The sequence below is a fragment of the Aspergillus pseudoviridinutans genome (assembly GCF_018340605.1).
Source record: "Aspergillus pseudoviridinutans IFM 55266 DNA, scaffold_2, whole genome shotgun sequence".
NCBI classification, from domain to species: domain Eukaryota; kingdom Fungi; phylum Ascomycota; class Eurotiomycetes; order Eurotiales; family Aspergillaceae; genus Aspergillus; species Aspergillus pseudoviridinutans.
The window spans coordinates 3,527,352-3,545,176 of record NW_025091282.1 but is presented as its reverse complement, the minus strand read 5'-3'; the positions used below and the strand labels follow the sequence as shown (position 1 = coordinate 3,545,176).

General features: G+C 49.8%; 7 protein-coding genes across 7 annotated transcripts; 4 read left to right on the top strand and 3 right to left on the bottom strand.

The window, feature by feature from the left end:
• Positions 1 to 628: 628 nt before the first annotated feature.
• Asppvi_003292 (NifU family protein) lies at positions 629 to 1,737 on the bottom strand (the record flags this gene model as incomplete). Its single annotated transcript, XM_043299257.1, has 3 exons — positions 629 to 784; positions 841 to 1,377; positions 1,450 to 1,737. 3 exons carry the CDS (start codon positions 1,735 to 1,737, stop codon positions 629 to 631), a joined length of 981 nt encoding a protein of 326 aa, XP_043155192.1.
• A 1,678-nt stretch (positions 1,738 to 3,415) lies between these two features.
• Positions 3,416 to 4,045, top strand: Asppvi_003291 (zinc finger HIT domain-containing protein; the record flags this gene model as incomplete). Its single annotated transcript, XM_043299256.1, has 2 exons — positions 3,416 to 3,486; positions 3,544 to 4,045. 2 exons carry the CDS (start codon positions 3,416 to 3,418, stop codon positions 4,043 to 4,045), a joined length of 573 nt encoding a protein of 190 aa, XP_043155191.1.
• A 2,444-nt stretch (positions 4,046 to 6,489) lies between these two features.
• On the top strand, positions 6,490 to 9,912 carry Asppvi_003290 (putative Ras guanyl-nucleotide exchange factor RasGEF; the record flags this gene model as incomplete). Its single annotated transcript, XM_043299255.1, has 6 exons — positions 6,490 to 6,738; positions 6,812 to 7,139; positions 7,224 to 7,409; positions 7,776 to 9,301; positions 9,352 to 9,780; positions 9,853 to 9,912. 6 exons carry the CDS (start codon positions 6,490 to 6,492, stop codon positions 9,910 to 9,912), a joined length of 2,778 nt encoding a protein of 925 aa, XP_043155190.1.
• Positions 9,913 to 10,393: 481 nt separating this feature from the next.
• Positions 10,394 to 10,738, top strand: Asppvi_003289 (LYR motif-containing protein; the record flags this gene model as incomplete). The annotated part of the gene is made up of 1 exon (XM_043299254.1): positions 10,394 to 10,738. One exon carries the CDS (start codon positions 10,394 to 10,396, stop codon positions 10,736 to 10,738), a length of 345 nt encoding a protein of 114 aa, XP_043155189.1.
• A 465-nt stretch (positions 10,739 to 11,203) lies between these two features.
• Positions 11,204 to 12,472, bottom strand: Asppvi_003288 (putative PP-loop ATPase superfamily protein; the record flags this gene model as incomplete). Its single annotated transcript, XM_043299253.1, has 1 exon — positions 11,204 to 12,472. One exon carries the CDS (start codon positions 12,470 to 12,472, stop codon positions 11,204 to 11,206), a length of 1,269 nt encoding a protein of 422 aa, XP_043155188.1.
• Positions 12,473 to 12,809: 337 nt separating this feature from the next.
• On the bottom strand, positions 12,810 to 13,652 carry erg2 (C-8 sterol isomerase ERG2; the record flags this gene model as incomplete). The annotated part of the gene is made up of 3 exons (XM_043299252.1): positions 12,810 to 13,147; positions 13,204 to 13,230; positions 13,298 to 13,652. 3 exons carry the CDS (start codon positions 13,650 to 13,652, stop codon positions 12,810 to 12,812), a joined length of 720 nt encoding a protein of 239 aa, XP_043155187.1.
• Positions 13,653 to 15,365: 1,713 nt separating this feature from the next.
• On the top strand, positions 15,366 to 16,131 carry xgeA (putative endoglucanase; the record flags this gene model as incomplete). The annotated part of the gene is made up of 2 exons (XM_043299251.1): positions 15,366 to 15,682; positions 15,732 to 16,131. The coding sequence occupies 2 exons, from the start codon at positions 15,366 to 15,368 to the stop codon at positions 16,129 to 16,131; spliced, it is 717 nt and encodes a 238-aa protein (XP_043155186.1).
• Between the last annotated feature and the right edge of the window lie 1,694 nt (positions 16,132 to 17,825).

The window sequence follows — 17,825 nt, the reverse complement described above, 5'->3', positions numbered from 1 at the left end:
CGGCACAGTAGACCGAAACTATATACTTCCTTCTGTTTGGTTCTCGTCTAGGTAGCTTTCATAGCTGGTGCCTATGAGCAAATGAACGGGCATCAAACCCGATCACCAAACACCCTGATATGAGAGCCCTACATGTATGTACTTTGTAGCATCACCTGATAGTACCTCACCTGATGTATTACCCACTCGACGTCCATTGTCTAGAGAGGTAGATCCTCTTGAATCAACGTTCCTCGTGACTCTGATACAAGTTCTTTGTCGTGGTACATGTATAAGGTTATGACGCGAATTAAAGGTATCACACCCTTTTCCCACTTGGGTTGATTGGCCACAGTGATTATGGGCAAATACATCCATGGGTTTCCAAGCTTCGAACCCTGAAGACTTATCTTGGCTGCAAGGTAGTCAAGGACTAGTGGTCAAACGTCAAAATGCTTGCAAGCCACTTGCATAGATCTTTGATATATGGCAGATGTATATCTCTGTATTGTACAAGCTGGCCCGGAGAAAGACGACTGTGGACTGTCAAGCCAGTAGGAAGGGCTTTCTTTTCCCATGCAATAATCGTCGATAGACAGCCCTAGCCTGTATATCGGAACCTTGAAGAAGCATAAACAGCGATAGGTGCCTACGGTGCCGAATCCAGGGTCCCTTTGCCTCCCGTAGAAGCTGTAGCCTGGGGGCCCTTCTGCTGACGTAACTTCTCCTCAAACTTGGCGAATTCATGCATGGAGATTTCCTCCTCTTCATCCAAGACTTGCTCAACTCCCTGGACCTCCTCGATCTGTTCATGACAAAGAACGTTAGTGCCAGCCAGACATGGGAGGAGGATGAACATACATAGTGCATCAGCATTGACTCAATGCCATTCTTCAACGTCACAGTGCTCGAATCGCAAGTTCGGCACGCGCCACGTAGCTTCAATTTCACAATGCCGTTCTCAAAGCCCCGGAGCTCAATATCACCGCCATCCTCCTGAATCGCAGGCCGGATTCTCGTTTCCAGAAGTTCCTTGATCATGCTAACAACTTCGTCGTCCTCCTCATTGAAGCTGAGAGATTCCTCCATACCGCCCTCCTGCGCATTTTCTCCTGTCTTCTCTACAGTATTGACAATCGCCTCCCCGGACGTGACAGCCTGCGTGATAAGGCTGAAGACCTCGGGCTTGATGTGCGCCCAGTTCGCATCGCTGGATTTACTCACGGTGATGAAGTCCGGACCGTAGAACACTGATGTCACGCCATCGACGTTGAACAGGTTCGCTGCTAGCGGGGAAGGATGAGGGGGCGCAAGGGTCGACCGAGGAGAAAGATACTCGAGGAAAGACGTTGGAAACTCCTCCGGGAGGACGCGGTGATTGGGAATGAACTTCAATGCCTGTCAGGTAGTATATCATTAGTGATCTACATACAGCCAATCGTCCATGATGATTGGGACGCTTTATCTCACATCAGGATTTGGCGTGTTTTCGGTCTGGATAAAAATCGTGCGCTTCGTAACGGGCAACGGTCCGTTCACCCGGGTTTGGGCAGCAGGCCTATGATGAGGGCGCAAAGTCGGCCGGCGACGAGTCTCAGAGGCCGTGATGGCAGGCAGCCGGGCGGAGTTATGGATGCTCTTGTACGATCCGAGTGCTGGTCGGATGCCTTGCGACTGGACGGCGGCAGATTTCGGCGAGAACCGCGCGTCCAAAAGAGCCCTTCTGAGCATATTTGTCGACGTGCGGCTGACAGACATGTTCTGAGAAATCCTTCAGTGGTACCTGGATATGCCTGGAAGAAAGACACTCTATATTGGAAAAGAAGAACTGATAATTGTTGTCTGGAGTGGAATACTACTTCCCCGAATCCCATTTTCAATTTAGCTCTGACGCAATCTAAGGTCACATGACTCTCGGGAATGGGTGCCAATTCCCGTTGATGACAAATCCGGCATAGAAGAAACAGCCCAATAGGACAAACAATTCGACATCCATCAAACAAGTGCTTCATTTCATACCTCTGGCGAGATTTCAGGCACTTGAGTCCCAGGGCCGACCATTACCCATTCTTACACAAGTCGAGGCAACTTTCGAGTCCTTTCATGATGCTTGCCGAGCACTGTGCAGACGAAATTTGACTCTTAGGATCTATTGCCTAGAGCCAGACATGAAGACCTTGGGACCCCAGATGCTCCCAGATCCTCCCAGATCCTCTCAGTCAGAACACACAATCTTCTGTGTCCGTGAGTTGTTCCAGAAATACGAATGGTGTCGAAGAGTATTCATACTTTCCCCTCAAGTCGGGCTTGGTATCGTCTTATTCTTGAGACATGGTTTGAGCAAGATACCATTCTTCGATATCTCGCATCCCAAACCCCAGTCGCCGAAAATGACATTTGGACAAAAGCATGTAGTCTAGTTTGCTGTCCTCTGCGCTGTACATGGCATTGCCATAAAGATCTGCGCTGTACAAGAGTAAGCAATCGTCCTCCTACTTTAGTGATGAAAGCCGAGGGAAGTGAGATAATGGATCCGTCGAGCGATGGACTACTCCAAGCGATGTCTGGCAGCGTTCGAGGGGATTCTTTCCAATCTTATCCTGAATAATGTGATGGAGGCGCATGCAGGAGGTAAGCAGTCGAGCTCTGATCTCAGATCGGACATTCAAACGAGGTATGTCACATTCACTCCGTATCTATTGACGAGACGTGCTCGTGCTCTCTGCAGCTGCATTCGGTCCACGGGCGAGTTTCTCTTCATTTCGCCCATCCAGTCGGTAGAGTTGTGGTTGAATACCTTCATCCTGACATAGCCAGTGCAGACGTGACCTTTTTGATACAACTAAGGCATTACGGCTTCGTTGCGTCGCATGTAAAAATTCATACTAGTTAATCTACACCACTACCCTATAATCCAAGTTGTACTTCACGACGTCGACATGTATTCCATCCAGTTAATATGAATGGAGCGCCATCCATTATCGTCACTMCGTATACAACCCCGATTGTTAGAGATGGTAGATGAGTCCACCACTAAGCTCATTGAAAATCATAAACTTTCTGTCTCAGCTGATAATCCCGAAGATGAGCGTTTACTTCTCTACAGTGTGCAATTATCGAACAGAATAATGGTATTATATTTGGGCCGTGTCGCCATTAGTGGCGACGAATCATGTGATCTGAATTTCGTTGGATGATTCCTGGATCCTGAGGCATCTACGATTTTTGATTCTGCGGCGACGGCGAAGACACCGAAGGTATTTTTGAAGATCTTCCCATCAGCTTTCACTATCCGTTTGTTAATGTGTTTGCTCTGGCTTAAGGGTACTTTTTTCATTGTCTTCTGCCATCTGACTGTAGCTGCAAAAGCTACAAATCATGGTTGACGAAGTTTGATCGCAGCTCAGCTGGCTCGCAGTCTCAAGCTGGCAAAAAGATGCCTGGAACTTGCGAAGTTTGCGTTTCGGAACCCTCGAAGTACAAATGCCCTACCTGTGGGCTTTTGAGGTAAGCTTTATTTCGCTACCTCAATACGCCTGCCTTGTTCTCACCCACTGTCTACAGTTGCTCGCTCGCCTGTACTCAGTCCCATAAGATTTACTGTGCACCCAAACCCCAGGCGCCGGAGCCGACCATCGCGACGGATGCCATTCAAACCACGCCTAACGTCACCGGCGAGAAGGAAGCCAACGAGAGCTCGAACGCACAAGCAAACCGGAATGCATACAGCGTGGAAGCATTAGCGTCCTCCCCCCAGATCAAAGACCTACTTGCTCAGAGTCCTCAGCTTCGCGATTGCCTACACGATATCTACAAGATTACTCTGGAAGAGGAGTGGATAGAACAGGGACCTGCGGGGCGATCACGACCCTACCATAGGGGACGAGGAGGTTACCGCAATCGAGGCTCGTGGACCCGGGAGAAGGGTTTCAACCGAGGTTTGGGCAAGGTTAGAAAATTGAGGGAGAGATGCGAAGAAGGATTGGAGACCGGAAAGCATGCAGAGGCGTTTATGAAGTTTATGGGTCTGATTAAAGGTGAAAACCAGCACCAGCCGCCCTCATGAATTCCCTCCTCTGCGAGAAGAGGAGTGAAAATCTCATCCTAMATGGCTTGGAAGATCACATAGCCAAACGCAGCTATGTTGCTACACTATTGGAAATATTCGCGATAGCGGACTGCAGAGCAGTTATGATCAGGGAAGGACAATGGCAATGTTGAGCGTCAATGGGCAATATATGAGAGATGCCTCCCCATAGCTTGGGTAGATATATTTTGGTGTTTTGTTATCAGCTGAAACACAAACTACTTAAAAGAGCTTTAGATAGATATTCCGCTCTCACTTGAGCAATGCTGAACATCGTACAAGGACAAAGTGACATGAAGTGGCGACCCTTTTCATTTTCCTTCTGCTCCATATTCCCCGCCTAATACCACCTTTGAAGGTCAGTTCCCAATGAGATATTCCCACCCGGATTCAGGCTATGTCCTGGACCATAGCAGAATGCGGGGGGCTGTGATAGCTGGAAAGGACCCGACCGGCCGAAACACCGTCGATCTGATGCCCGCAGCTCGAATTACAGGCGAGTCGAGGTATTCGGCCGGACGAATCCATGGGACGCTTCTGGGGATGCGTGTGATTTATCGGACTCGAAGCGATAATGATCAACCCTGTCACTCAAAAATGAGGCTTGGAACACATGAAGCCGAGCTCCCAACGGTGATTGAATGGTTAGGTACGTCTATTAGACGCCTGGCCACAGTGGAGCCCGAATCAGGCTGCGTGACGGGCTTCAGAACCCGCTGCTCCAGATCTTATCCTCAAGATGGGGCTTTCCATGTTTGTCCATGGGCTGAGTCTTTTGATTTTGTCTCTTGAACACTTCGTGGTATTGCACAATACTTGACTTCCAAGGTTGGGGTGTAAAATTATGGCTCAACCCCCTGCGCGCCATTCGCTCTAGGATTGAGAGGCGGTTCTCAAGGCAAGATCACTGCCAAGTGCGAAGAGTCAGCTCTAATGTCAATGCAGATGTCTTTCCTCTGTGGATGCGAGCGAAACGGATCCGGACCAATCCATGATTTCTGGCCTGTTAGCCATGTTCTTAGTTTGGATTTAGTTCAATATATCAGCAGGTCCACTACAAGTCTACAACACTAGCGACGCTCGTACCATTCCTGCGACAAATGAAATGGAAGGCGTACGAACGGCGGTGCTTTTATCTAACTACTTAGCTCATTTAGCTACATTTAGCTACCTGGGCAGCTTACTCCAAGTACACCGTTTTTACTACTTCTAACCCTAAATGAGGTTGCTGTTTGGGGCGTTGGTGTCCTTGTTTAAGCGAATAATATACTGTCCAGTCTGCTTTCAACTCTTGGGCGATATAACAAGTCTCGTCACGGGGCATCAATCGTAGGCATGACATTCTCTATAGCTGATCTCTATAGCTGAATAAAAGATGGTCACTAATCTAACTGGTGCACATCTCTCGACTGAACAACGAATGGTGTACAGATTTGGACGTCTTGGTACAATAGTAGACTGACTCCTTTTCTGATTCGGAAAGGCTATTGAGCCACCTTCAAGTGCTGTGTCTCTATTGTACCACTTTGTAGACGACCATTGCTCCGATTCGTCCGGGATCCTCCATCCATCGTCAGCTGTGAACCATAAGATTCTATTGCCGTCCTGTTGTCTCTTTTTTATGGTCTTCTCATCACTGTCTTATTCTTGTGAACATCAAAGCTCTGGCCGTCAATTATCCAATCCCGAATTGCACAGTGGAGGCTTCTGTCTGCCTACCTCCACAGATTGAAGATCCCGCCGCCTTTTTTTCGGCCGCAGTCACGCGAAATCGTGGAGCCTGGATACGATTTAGTTCTAGCTGCCGTCTTGCTTTTATTATATTTTAAGACCAAGTGATTCAACATGTCTCCCTCTCGATTCTATTGAGATTACTCATACTCTTACCTATTTATCCTCTATATGTTGAGCGTCTGGCAACCCACCTCAACCTCCGACATTTGTACCGAAGAGTGATCTTCCTCTTTGTTCCAGACAAATCCATCCTTTCTTTCCGCCTTTGTGGGCAGTGCAAACCGCCTTCGATCTGATCTGCAAGGGCAAATTGAGTTCAATCGTATTGCGCTCTTCGAATTGGAGGGCGTTCATGTGAGCTTATCCTCAAAGTTCTTTCGACAATACGACGGGTTTTACTAATTTTGTCTCTTCATCAGCGTGATTCGTATTTGACCATCGATCATTCCGTCAGCGGAAAGAGTGAATAAGAGGAGACAGCTGAGAAGAGACCGTGACTCGAATCTATTCAGAGGAATCAATCAATCAGTATCGACCCACCATCCTACTCAAAGCGACAATGGATGAGCTGTCGTGTCTACATCAGTCACTCGCCTAGCAATATCGGATTTTGCGCTATCGCATGTTGACGTCTCCGCTGGCCCCTTCCACTCGCCGCGATCGTCCAACTTCTGCACCAAAACGACTCTATGATGACCTTCGAGCAACCGCGACGAGAGCGGTCCTCTAGCGACAGAGCTCAGCCTGCACCCTTCCCGCAGAGGCCAGGTCTCTCGGGCAGAACAATTTCCGCACCGGCCGGAGGTCTGCATAAGCTTGATTCTTCCAGAATGGCAACCGACACACGGAGTAAAGTCGAGAGCCCTCTCATAGAGGAGGAGGAACATGTTCTCTCAAGGAGTGACACCGGCTTATTGTCGATGCATGATGGTAACGGGGTAAGTTCTATCCGCGGGCATTGTGATCTGACGGAGGTTGTAGTAAACGGCTAACCACTGATTTCCGCTATAGATATCTCAGAAGCCGAACTTCCCACACCTTACGATCGCCGTTGTTGGCCAAGAGAAAGCCGGCAAATCCACATTCATCCGGAGCGCTCTAGACATGAAGAACCCGCTATCCTCACGATCGACAACAAAGAAAATGTCATTAGATGGCACTGTTTACCTTGTTCGATTTGTGGAGATTTCGACCAAAGAAATAACAATCGGAAGCAATGGAGACCTCCAGTGGCCTCGGATTGGCACCGATGCCACTTCGCCAAAAGTTATTGACGGAGTACTCGTTCTTCACGACGTGACCCAACCCGCAAGCTTCTCAGAATTGACAGGCTTACTTGGTATGTTTCACATAGTACTCCCGCTTGCTTCAGACTCACAATTCTCGAAAAAGGTATATGATTGCTAATGGCTCCTTTGCTTAGACACTTTGTCCGCGTCATCTTTGCCGTTTCTTCTAATTGCGAGTAAATGTGATGTTCGAAGGCACGATAGATTCGTTGAGCCTGCTTTGGGCAACTACGAGATCCATCGGATGTCCTCCGAATCTCCAAAGTCGCAGAAGTCGTGCATTGCCATGCTTCTGCGATCTGTCGTCAGCAAAAAATATGGTGAGTGTCAATCAGGCGGATGGCAACATTTCCCTCTAGCCCTACGACTCCGTGCCCAACAGAATCACTACCCCTCAAACAGCAAAAGCTTTCCCCCTATACCCCTATTGTTCCACCATTTTGATTGGAGCTTCCTGGGCGTTTCGCAACAAAACCTGGGACGAATAAACAACCAACCCCTTTTGGGMCGGTTGTTATCGCGCTAATTCGCGGCACGGCCTGAGTTAGCGTTCGCTCACCCTTTTGCCCTTTTGAAAAGAAAGCGACCTGTCATTTATCTATCTACTGGTGGAAACCTACATAAATTTCACAGCTACTGCGCTCTGCCGGCTATATCTTAATTTGAATGCTAACTGTGATCCTCAGCATTCACCGATCTTTCCCACAACCAGTCCGACCAGGGAACCTCTTGCGACGCCTCGTACCGACCGCGCTCGCAAGACCGCCACCATACTCGTGCCAACTCCGAAACACCTACAGCCTTCTTCAACGGAGCCGCGGGCGGCTCAAACTCCACGAGTGTGTTTGAATCAGGAGTCGATGGGTACGGCGACGACCTGTATCCCGTCGACCGGACCGACTCACCCAACCTGGCTTCCAATCCGCACAATTCGAGATATGGCCGGAGCAACTCGTTTCCGGTGCGACCGCACACCCCTCCCTCCGGAGCCACGTTGAACTTGCACAGGCCATCAGCGTCAGGAGAGTCATCTCCAGCCAAGGACCGCAATCGCCAGCATCGGCTCCATTCTGCTTGGCGAAACAGTGGCGGCTCGGACGCCTTTAATAGCTTCTTGGAGACGGAAGATGAAATTGACGCGTCGCGTAGCGCCCCGTCAAGTCCTGGTGGCAGCAGCAAGGACAAATCAACAAACGATGGAAGTTCGAATGACACCGGTTACACATTTGACGAGTTAGTTGATCGGCTTGTGGCGCAGCCGATGTCGAAGCAAGACTCGAAGTTCTCGTCTATCTTCCTGTGCCTGTATCGCAAGTTTGCGGCACCTGCCAGTCTACTCAACGCGCTGATACATCGGTTTGAACGAAATGAGAAAAATATCACTGACCAGCTGACCCGCATTGCTGATCAGTTGAGACTGCTCAACGTGATGGCACAGTGGGTATCGGAGTACCCCGGCGACTTGGCATATCCAAAAACCCGGAAGCGGATCCTGGATTTTGTATCAACGTTGGAGAAGAGTCATTTTTACATGTTTGCCGCCAAAGAGATTGGATCGTATCTCGAAGTGAACACGGAAGATGATGATGTTGGGTGGCCATTCAAAGACGGCGACGTGGAGGAATTCGATGACCAGGAAACTTTCTACGTCAATTCCGGCCGGAGCTCTCCTTCCATGTTCCTGGGGGGGCCTACCTCAGGAGAAGATGAAGGTGAGGAAGAGGAGGAGGACCCCATCTACAACATGAGCGCTCTAGATCTGAGCGAGGGCCCGCCAGAGCAGAGCACAAGGTTCTCTGGAGGGTTATCGGGTACTTCGACGGTGGACAAGCCCGGCACGATTTCGAGCCAATCGTTCACGAGCTTGAGCATTGAAGCTGCGCAAAGAGAGTCCGAGCACCTGGAGCTGACACCTAGCGTGCCACTGACCAAGATACAATGGCGGCAATTCATGGAGATACCCGACGAAGATTTTGCACGCGAGTTAACACGAATTGACTGGATCATGTTCAACTCGTTTCGACCTCGGGACCTTGTACGGCATGTCAGTATTTCAGGCCCCGACAAAGATAAGATTCAGAGCTTGAAGCATGTCAATCGCATGATCAAGCAATTCAACCATATCGCGTTTTTCGTGGCTAGTATGATCCTTCTTCGGGATAAGCCGAAGCACCGGGCAAGGGCCCTGGAGAAGTTTATGAACATTGCACAGGTAAGATTAATCGTGAACGAGGAAATGGAAATATCTAACTCTAATTGAAGAAACTGCGACGGTTGAATAACTACAACTCCCTGGGCGCACTAATTRCCGGTATCAATGGAACTCCAGTACATCGGCTGTCTCAGACGCGGGAGCTGGTCCCAGTCCAAGTACAGAAGGACTTCATGAGGCTTGTGATTCTCATGGGGACGCAGAAGAGCCATTTTGCATATCGCTTAGCCTGGGACAATTCATTCTCGGAGCGAATTCCGTTTCTCCCACTCCATCGCCGTGATTTGGTGTCGGCCGAGGAAGGGAATAAGACCTTCGTCGGAGACAACCGGTCTCGGATCAACTGGAAGAAATTCGAGGTGATGGGAGAAGTTATTCTGGGCATCCAGCGCAGCCAGAAGACCCCGTATGCTCATATTAATCGGTATGAGGACGTGCAGCGGTTGGTCCTGGATATCAAGCTTTCTGGAGATGAAGAGGTTCGTACAAAACCAACAAACAGTGATTCCATTGGCTAATATGAATAGGACTTGTATGCACGCAGTGTACAGGTTGAACCATCCACGGGCGTCGACACAGGACGCAAGAAATTCGGCTGGCTGCGGTCTTGACCGGATTAGAGCACATCCTCAGAAAGATAACTTTGACCGACTTCTACTCTTGCATACGACCTACCAACCGCGCCTACCTCCTAACTACAAGCACGACTCATGCATCACTCTACATATATTTTCTATACTTCCTACACCCTGACGTGACATGCCTTCTGATGATTGACTGACGAGATGGTCAAATGACGGTTCAAGTGGTGATAACCACTTGGTGTACATATACGAAACATACATAGTTAAATAATTAACATAATAATCAACGTGATGCCTTATGCAGCGCATCTTTTCATCTCCTCAGGTGCTCTCTACTTTGTAGTATCTCCATGAAGCCACCGATAAGATCACGTGATAAAGCCGCTCTCCGAAATATCCTACTCTGTAGATCTATGAGAGTGATGATCACTCTCTCACCCTCCTCCACCCCAACGAAAAACAAACCCCGTTCTCATACAAACTCAAAATCAAGAAAAAAAAAAAGAAGATGACACCACACGTCCGCTCCACCTACCGCGCCATCCTCCGCGAACTCCCCCGCCGCAGCCTCTCCAACCCAACGCCCCTCCAGCAACGCATCCGCGAAGCCTTCCGCACAGGCACAAGTGCAGGCGCAGGCGAACAATCTCCCACAGCGGCAGATCCACACTTCGAGCAGCGGGTACAAGAGGCTGAGCAGATGGCGCAGTATGCTCGTGCGCAGAGGACGTATGCTGCTCTTGTGGAGCGGTATAACCCCGGCATGACGATGACGGAGAAGGAGAAGATCCGGTTGACTGCTAGACGGGTGGGATTTGATTTGCCGGTTGCGGAGCAGGGTGGGAAGGAGTAGAAACCACAGTTGTTGTTATTCTTGTGCGAGAGGATGGGATGGGACGGAATGTCTATGAATCCGGAATGGAAATCGGGCTACGATGAGATTGGATTCGGGTATATAGGGGGAAGTGCGTGAATGGATAGAGACTGATTTGATTGTATTATAGCATTACGGGAGTTACGGCATGACCTGTACAGGACTGTGTTTGGCATATATTCAATTGCATCGATCTGGGTTCTTTATCTCTCGCGCAATCTGGGGTCGGGTTCGCGGCGGTTGCGTCATGCAAGCACGTCTATTCATGCGTCTGGTGTGCTGATGCTGACGAGCCGCGCGGAGTCTTGCCTGGTCTATCGATCGATACGATCGATCTTTGGCCTGGGGGACGGATCAGGGCCTGAGTCCTGATGGGGAGGGGTGCGCTATCGCAGAGCGCGTAGCAGGTTGTCAAGTAGGGCATTGAATACTTCTCCCCTTGGCTTAGCTGGTCGTCAACTGGATTTGCTCCATCTGTCTCATGAGCGTAGAGCTGCTTTCTTCGTCCTCGATCCCGACTCCCACTTCAATCGCGGTCTTGGGCCGGTTCTTGTTCAGCCCGTCCAGGAGCATGCACGCTTTGCAGATCTTCTGGCTCGAGATGTATCCGCAGCGCTCGCACTTGCCCATTGTTTGACTCTTGATCGCTTTCGGGTTATTTGCTTTGCCGCTCTTTCTCTTGGGGGCAACTGGGAGCTTGATCTCGGTCTCTCTAGACTGAGCGGCGTCATCTTCAGCGAGCTTCTTCTCCATCTCCGCCATTTCGCCACCACTCGATCGACCGTTTTGACTACCACAGCCACCCGCCGATTCATCATCCTCTGCAGGAGCAGTAGCAGTAGCAGCACCGGTACCGCCGCACTTCTTCCCGCTCGAACTAACCTCCAACGGCACCAGAGCAGCCATGTCCTCTCCGCTCTTGACAATATCCAAGATCGAGCTGGGGCGGATTTTCTCGAGATCTTTGATCAGTGTCCGGGCACTGCCTCGGAACGCTTCAGGCGAGTAGATACACTCAGTGCTGAAATAATCCAGCTTTTTGTGGTGCGCGTACAGCACGATCTCCTTCTCGTACGCATACTTGAGTGGTTTGCTGCGCTTGATATCCGACGCCGCCGAGTCCGTCACGATACTGGTCCCCCGCGATAAACGAGGCAGATCCCCTCGCAGTAGATTCATCATGACCGTCTCTGCTACATCGTCCGCGTTATGTCCCGTGACAACATGCTTGATACCCAGTCGCGCGGCGCCCCGGTCGAGCGCTTGTCGCCGGAACACCCCGCAGTAGGTGCAGTTGCCTTTCTTCCCGACCTGCTCGACGACCTGATCCATCGTCCATCCGTACAACTCGCTGTACCCGACGATTTCCAGCGGCATATCGTACTGGACCGCGTTGCGCTTGACCGTCTCCAGACTATCGTCGCGATAGCCCTTGATACCCTCGTCGATGGAAAGCAGACATAATTCTAGGCCGTAATTGTAGCGCTCGTTGAGAGTTTTGAGGACTGAGGCAAGGACTGTGCTATCCTTGCCTCCACTGGCGCCGATAGCGACCCGTTCGCCGGGGTAAAAGAGAGAGGAGGAGGTGATTGTCTCGTGGACTTCAGTCTCGAAAACTTCGAGGAAGCAGGCGCGGCATAGCTTGTGCCGGTTCTTCGGACGGATAATAACGGCTCTAGTTTCTTTGCAGTTAAAACACAGCGTTGGAGGCATTTTGGGGGGAGATCTTGAGGGAAAAGACCGAATAATGGAGAGGAAGAATTTCTTGACCCCGCGATAATAAATTATCAGTATTGATCGATTAATAGATCTTTTGATAGGCGGACTCTTAGTGTTTGTTCCGTTTGCATTATGCTTTGTCACCGGAAGAGAGTCTAGATAACAAAAATCAAAACAGTCCGATTTGCAAGCAGCTGCGGCGGTCATAAGAATATTATATCCTATCTATACAGCATTACCATAATCTATAATCACAGGCACAATATAATATTACAGTACAATATCCCGTATCTCCAATCTCTGGTTGTGTATCGTCCAGTTCATCGCGCGATTAAAACTTCCGGTGCAGCAGATTCATGATCATTTCGCGGCCTGTGACTCTCGTCGTGGCCCACAGGGTAGGGAAATCAAGGGTGCTGGAGAAAGTATCGGCGTAACCGAAGAAAAGCATGGGAGGGATCCAACCACGGGCGTACTCGAGGGCAAAGCAGGACTGCTCCATCTTGTACTGCTTGACCTCGCCGCGGCGGAGATGGTGCACGCTGCCAGCGGGGTAGACCTCGGGCTCGAAAGTGCCGGGAACGAAAGCGACCTGGGTTCCCTGGAGGATGTTGAAGTAGTCATCTGCGGTGTGGCGGCCGGTGTGGCCCTCGGTGCCAATCGCGGTGCCTGTCTTAATTAGAACTGCTCGGAAGGGGAAAAGGAGAAAATGTGAGAGGAAATACCGAAGATAATCAAGTATTCGGTGATACCTAAATCATGATTAGAAGGAATCTTTTGGTGAAGACTGGCCAGCTGGGAGCCATTGAACAATCTTACTAGCATGAATGATGTACATGGCACCCATAGCACCACCAGCATTGTTGAAGATCCATTCCTCGTCCTTGTTCAGGTGGTTTCCGGGGATTTTCTGGTCCAGCTCGGCGACAATGAAGTCAACCATCGCACGGGTGTCGTTGCCATGAGCCTGGACGGCGCGCTGGGAGAGGTCGTGCAATTGTTCGGGATTGAAGATGTAGAATTGCTCAAGACGAGCATCGAGGTAGCTGTACAGCGCAGCGAAGATGGCCACGAAGGCCGCAAGGAAACCGAGTTTGCGCATGGAGAAACAGCAGCCGCCGCAGGAACTCTTGCGGGAGGAATTTGATTGTTGGGAGGAGGATTTAGAGGGCATGGTGGAGGAGGTCGTGTAGAGCAAAAGATCAAGACAATTGAGAGACTAACAATTGACAGTTGACAGATCTTGGGGCGAAAAAGAAGCTTAACAGGAGTAATAGGGATTATCAGTCTAGGCAGAAAAAAATATGGTGGAGTCCGCGGTCCCCGCGTAGATTTGGCTGATCGCGCAGTAGTCTAATCCCCTGGTTAGTTGAATGAGTTCCCCTGGCGTCGGGCCTGTTTGTTTTCCTCTTTTCTTGGCACTGGAGGTTGGAGCATCTCAGGCCACCACGGGTAGAGAGATCCGGAAGAGGCATCGGATTATTAGTTTCGAAATCTGCAATCGATTGAGCATCATCATTATTATTATTCAGTCATGAAGTCAAGGTGCTTTTGTTGATGGTTGTCGGCGCATTGCGTTGAGTGTTGAGACTGCTCTGTTATGTCAGCAAACCAGTTGCCTCTCTGACTTTGGACTGTTGACGTGATGGTCCCTTATCGATGCCATCTAGGATCCAAGTCATTGTATGCATTAACCTAGAGAGCGTATGGATCGGTATTTCTGACTGAGCATATCCGTTCTCTTTATCTTCATATGGTTGCAATGAAGGTGAGTATGTCTGCACCATGGGACAATGCTTCAGAGCATAAGCTGGAAAGACCTGGGCAACACCCAGTCTCAAGAGGACTAATGGCGATAGACGTAGCTCTTACGGCTGCATAGACGCATTTCAGATATCAGAATCTGGAATTATGAACTCTCCTTTAATGATGGTGAAAGGACTGCCTGGATTTCTTCCGTTCCGTGATTCCGGTCAACTACGCTATATTCATAGTGCCGTACCGCTAGGTACTCTACATCAATAGGATGAAACCGCCAGTTGCTTATGGGGCTGTATTAATTCGGAACTTCTCCTGAGGAGAAGTCGACTCTTCAGTCAACACACCGCCAGAAACTCCGGTCAATAGAGAATGGATTGCAGGAAAAACTTCCAACAGACTGTCGATCTCCCTTTAGATGAAACGGGCATATTTTCGTCCACGTCGGGAATTCAAGCTGCTAGTGGTCACCAGCACAAGTCAACCACAACATCAACGGATTTTCTGAATCCTGCAGAGTTGAGTCTTTAGCTTCGAAAAAGCTACTAGCATCGCTCTGTGACGAGAGAGCAACGCTCCTGGATCTGGAGTGCAGAATGCGGGGTCCACTTACGTATGTCAATCTATTTCCACGCAGCCATATCCTCATCCACAATGCTTCTTTCTTTCTACATGCGCTCGAAATAGAAGTGATTTCCACCAATATCCTCACTGCTCCCGGAGACAATTGTCGTTTTGGTCGATCATTCCGTGTTTTCGTCGTCTCGGATTGTTTCATTCGTCGGGAATTGTCCGGGTAAAATGGACCATTCCGTGACCTTTAGAGCCATATGTGGGGAGCAGCCACTGTGGGTGTCTCAAGTTGAAGCTTGGGTATAGATTGATCCACCAGTCAATGGGATCGCCCTGTCCGCCGAGTGAGTCGTGAAGATTGAGGGTGATGATCATGGCATCAAAGAGGTTAAGCGTCGAAGATGCAGGCCTTGGGTAAAGACCCGAACATACCCCAGGGGCCGGTTCAGGAGAGGGAGTTCAGGAAACTATAAGAGTCAGAGGGCCTCATGTCAATTCGATCTGCTCTCTGTCAGTCAACAGATCATCCTCGCAAGAACTTGAACGATTATTCAGAATGAAGTTCAGCCTCTCTCTCGCCCTCTCGCTCGCCGCAGCGACTGCCCAGGCAGCCACCCAGTTCTGCGATCAATGGGGCTCAGTCACCGAGGGCAGCTATATTCTTTACAATAACCTTTGGGGTGAGGCCCAGGCCACCTCTGGCTCCCAGTGCACCACCTTTGAATCTCTTTCGGGCAGCACTATCGTCTGGAACACCAAGTGGTCTTGGTCCGGTGGCCAGGGCCAGGTGAAGAGCTTCGCCAATGCCGCTCTTCAGTTCACCCCCAAGACCCTGAGCAGTGTCAAGAGCATTGCCTCGACTTGGAAGTGGAGGTAGGCGCTTTTTACGGATTCTCTGTGGCTGTGAAGCTGACGATGACAGCTACTCTGGCTCCTCCATTGTCGCCGATGTCGCCTACGACATGTTCCTCAGCTCGTCGGCCAGCGGCAGCCACAGCTACGAGATCATGGTCTGGCTAGGTGCTCTGGGCGGCGCCGGTCCCATTTCCTCGACGGGCTCGCCCATCGCCACGCCTACCATCGATGGCGTCAAGTGGAAGCTGTATCTCGGCCCGAACGGCTCGATGCAGGTGTACAGCTTCGTGGCCGAGTCGACTACGGAGAGCTTCTCCGGTGACCTGCTCAACTTCTTCAAGTACCTAGAGAGCAACCAGGGACTGTCCAGCAGCCTGTACCTGGTCGACGTGCAAGCCGGTACCGAGCCCTTCAGCGGAAGCAATGCCGTTTTCACGGTGTCCGACTACTCTGTCAGTGTTGCCTAAATGTTCTATTAAAGGCAGCGTCTACCTTTGTGTATATTTAAATAATCCACTCGCTTTTTATCAATCAATTCATTGGAACCAGACAAAATCCAAACATAGAAGTTTCACTACGCGCCCTCGTTTCAAACGGCGACTGCATCATAAGGCGCCTGCCACAGTCTAGCGTCGACACATTCGTTTCAGATGCAGTCAGGCCTCAAAGTACCTATGTGCCTCATTCTCAGCTCCCAAGTAGCAAGCCAGCGGTTCCTGAGTCGCCTTCTCTATAATTTGACCCAATCGCCCTGTCGAAGCATGTTGGACATCAACGTCTTCCAAGAATAACCGGATCCACAATAAGAACTTGACACATTATGAACCGGGATCCATTTGTATATATAGAAACTGACGCACCACGCCGAGACGAAAGAACATGCGCTTAAGCGCCCCACGAACACCCCTGCGTCGGGCGCTTACGACACTACCTCAATTACTGTACCTCGTCCATGAACTACAGATACCTGCAGGAACGACAATAGTAGCAAGAGGAGCAGCAAGGGCGAGCCATTGATTACTAGATAGTACTCGTGCTCTGAACTTGGAGTTGCAGATAGATTCCTGTCATGTGTATTGTTCCTTGCGAGACGACCTTTGCGTCGTAGAATTGTGGCGGGCAGGACCAGAGGATGCAATTAAGGGGAGGGGAATGTAGGAACTAAGGAAGGTACTTTCTTGCTAGTCTAATATCCATTATTACAAAGAATTACTTGGTGACTATGATCCAGGTTCGTAGGAGGGAATATGCTCCTTGACACGAGTGTAGTCGGGGGTTTTTCGCCGGGGATGACGCCTGGAGGGGTACAGCCTACGACAGGAGGAGTGTTTGTCACTTGTCAATCAAGGTCTGAGGTCTCATGAGATGGTAGTATTTGGTCGTTGAAAGAGAATCTGGACGCATAGATGATATCATGTATTGATTCCAGTCCGTTCTCTGACTGTGATTATGTCTGGAGTGCAGACTGCAGAAGTCGTGTACTACTCTGCCAAAGAATGAGTGGCGCCTGCAACTATTTCCGGATTCGACTCCTGTCATGAATTCATGAATTCAGCTGAAGCGAGGAGAAGCTCCTAGAGTGTTCAAGAGAGGAGCAGAAACAGTTGGATTCCAGACTGAACGCCTGTGTCAAGCAAGTCAATGAATGGGATAGACATGGCGAACAGTCACGCAGACGCGTTGCGAGGATTCCTGGCCGGAACAGGAGCGCGTTTCGCCCCAGAAAAAGGTTTCAGTGCAGCGTAGAGGCTGAGGAATAGATGGATATTTGCCTTGCTAAAAGACAATAAACGTATGGCAGTGTTTGAGGGACAAATGGGAAGGGAGCAATGATTCGTTGGCGATGCTCTGTATTTCTCCTGCCACTGGATTTTCCACGATGCATGATGGAGTTATGTAGATCTAATATGCCCCCTCGCTTTCTTGACTACAGTACGGAGTACAACAATCAAATGAAGCGTAATTAGTATCTTCAATACTACCATAAGGTACCTGTGTAGAATATCTATAATTAATTTTCAGATTATCCATAATGCATTCTGATTTGTTCTTGTGCTGGATAGGGCTTGTACCAATCATCGCGTGCAGTCGAATCGCGCGCCAAAGGGACAGTCCAACCTCTGACCCTTGAAGAATCAGTCAATCAACGACAGTCAATCAG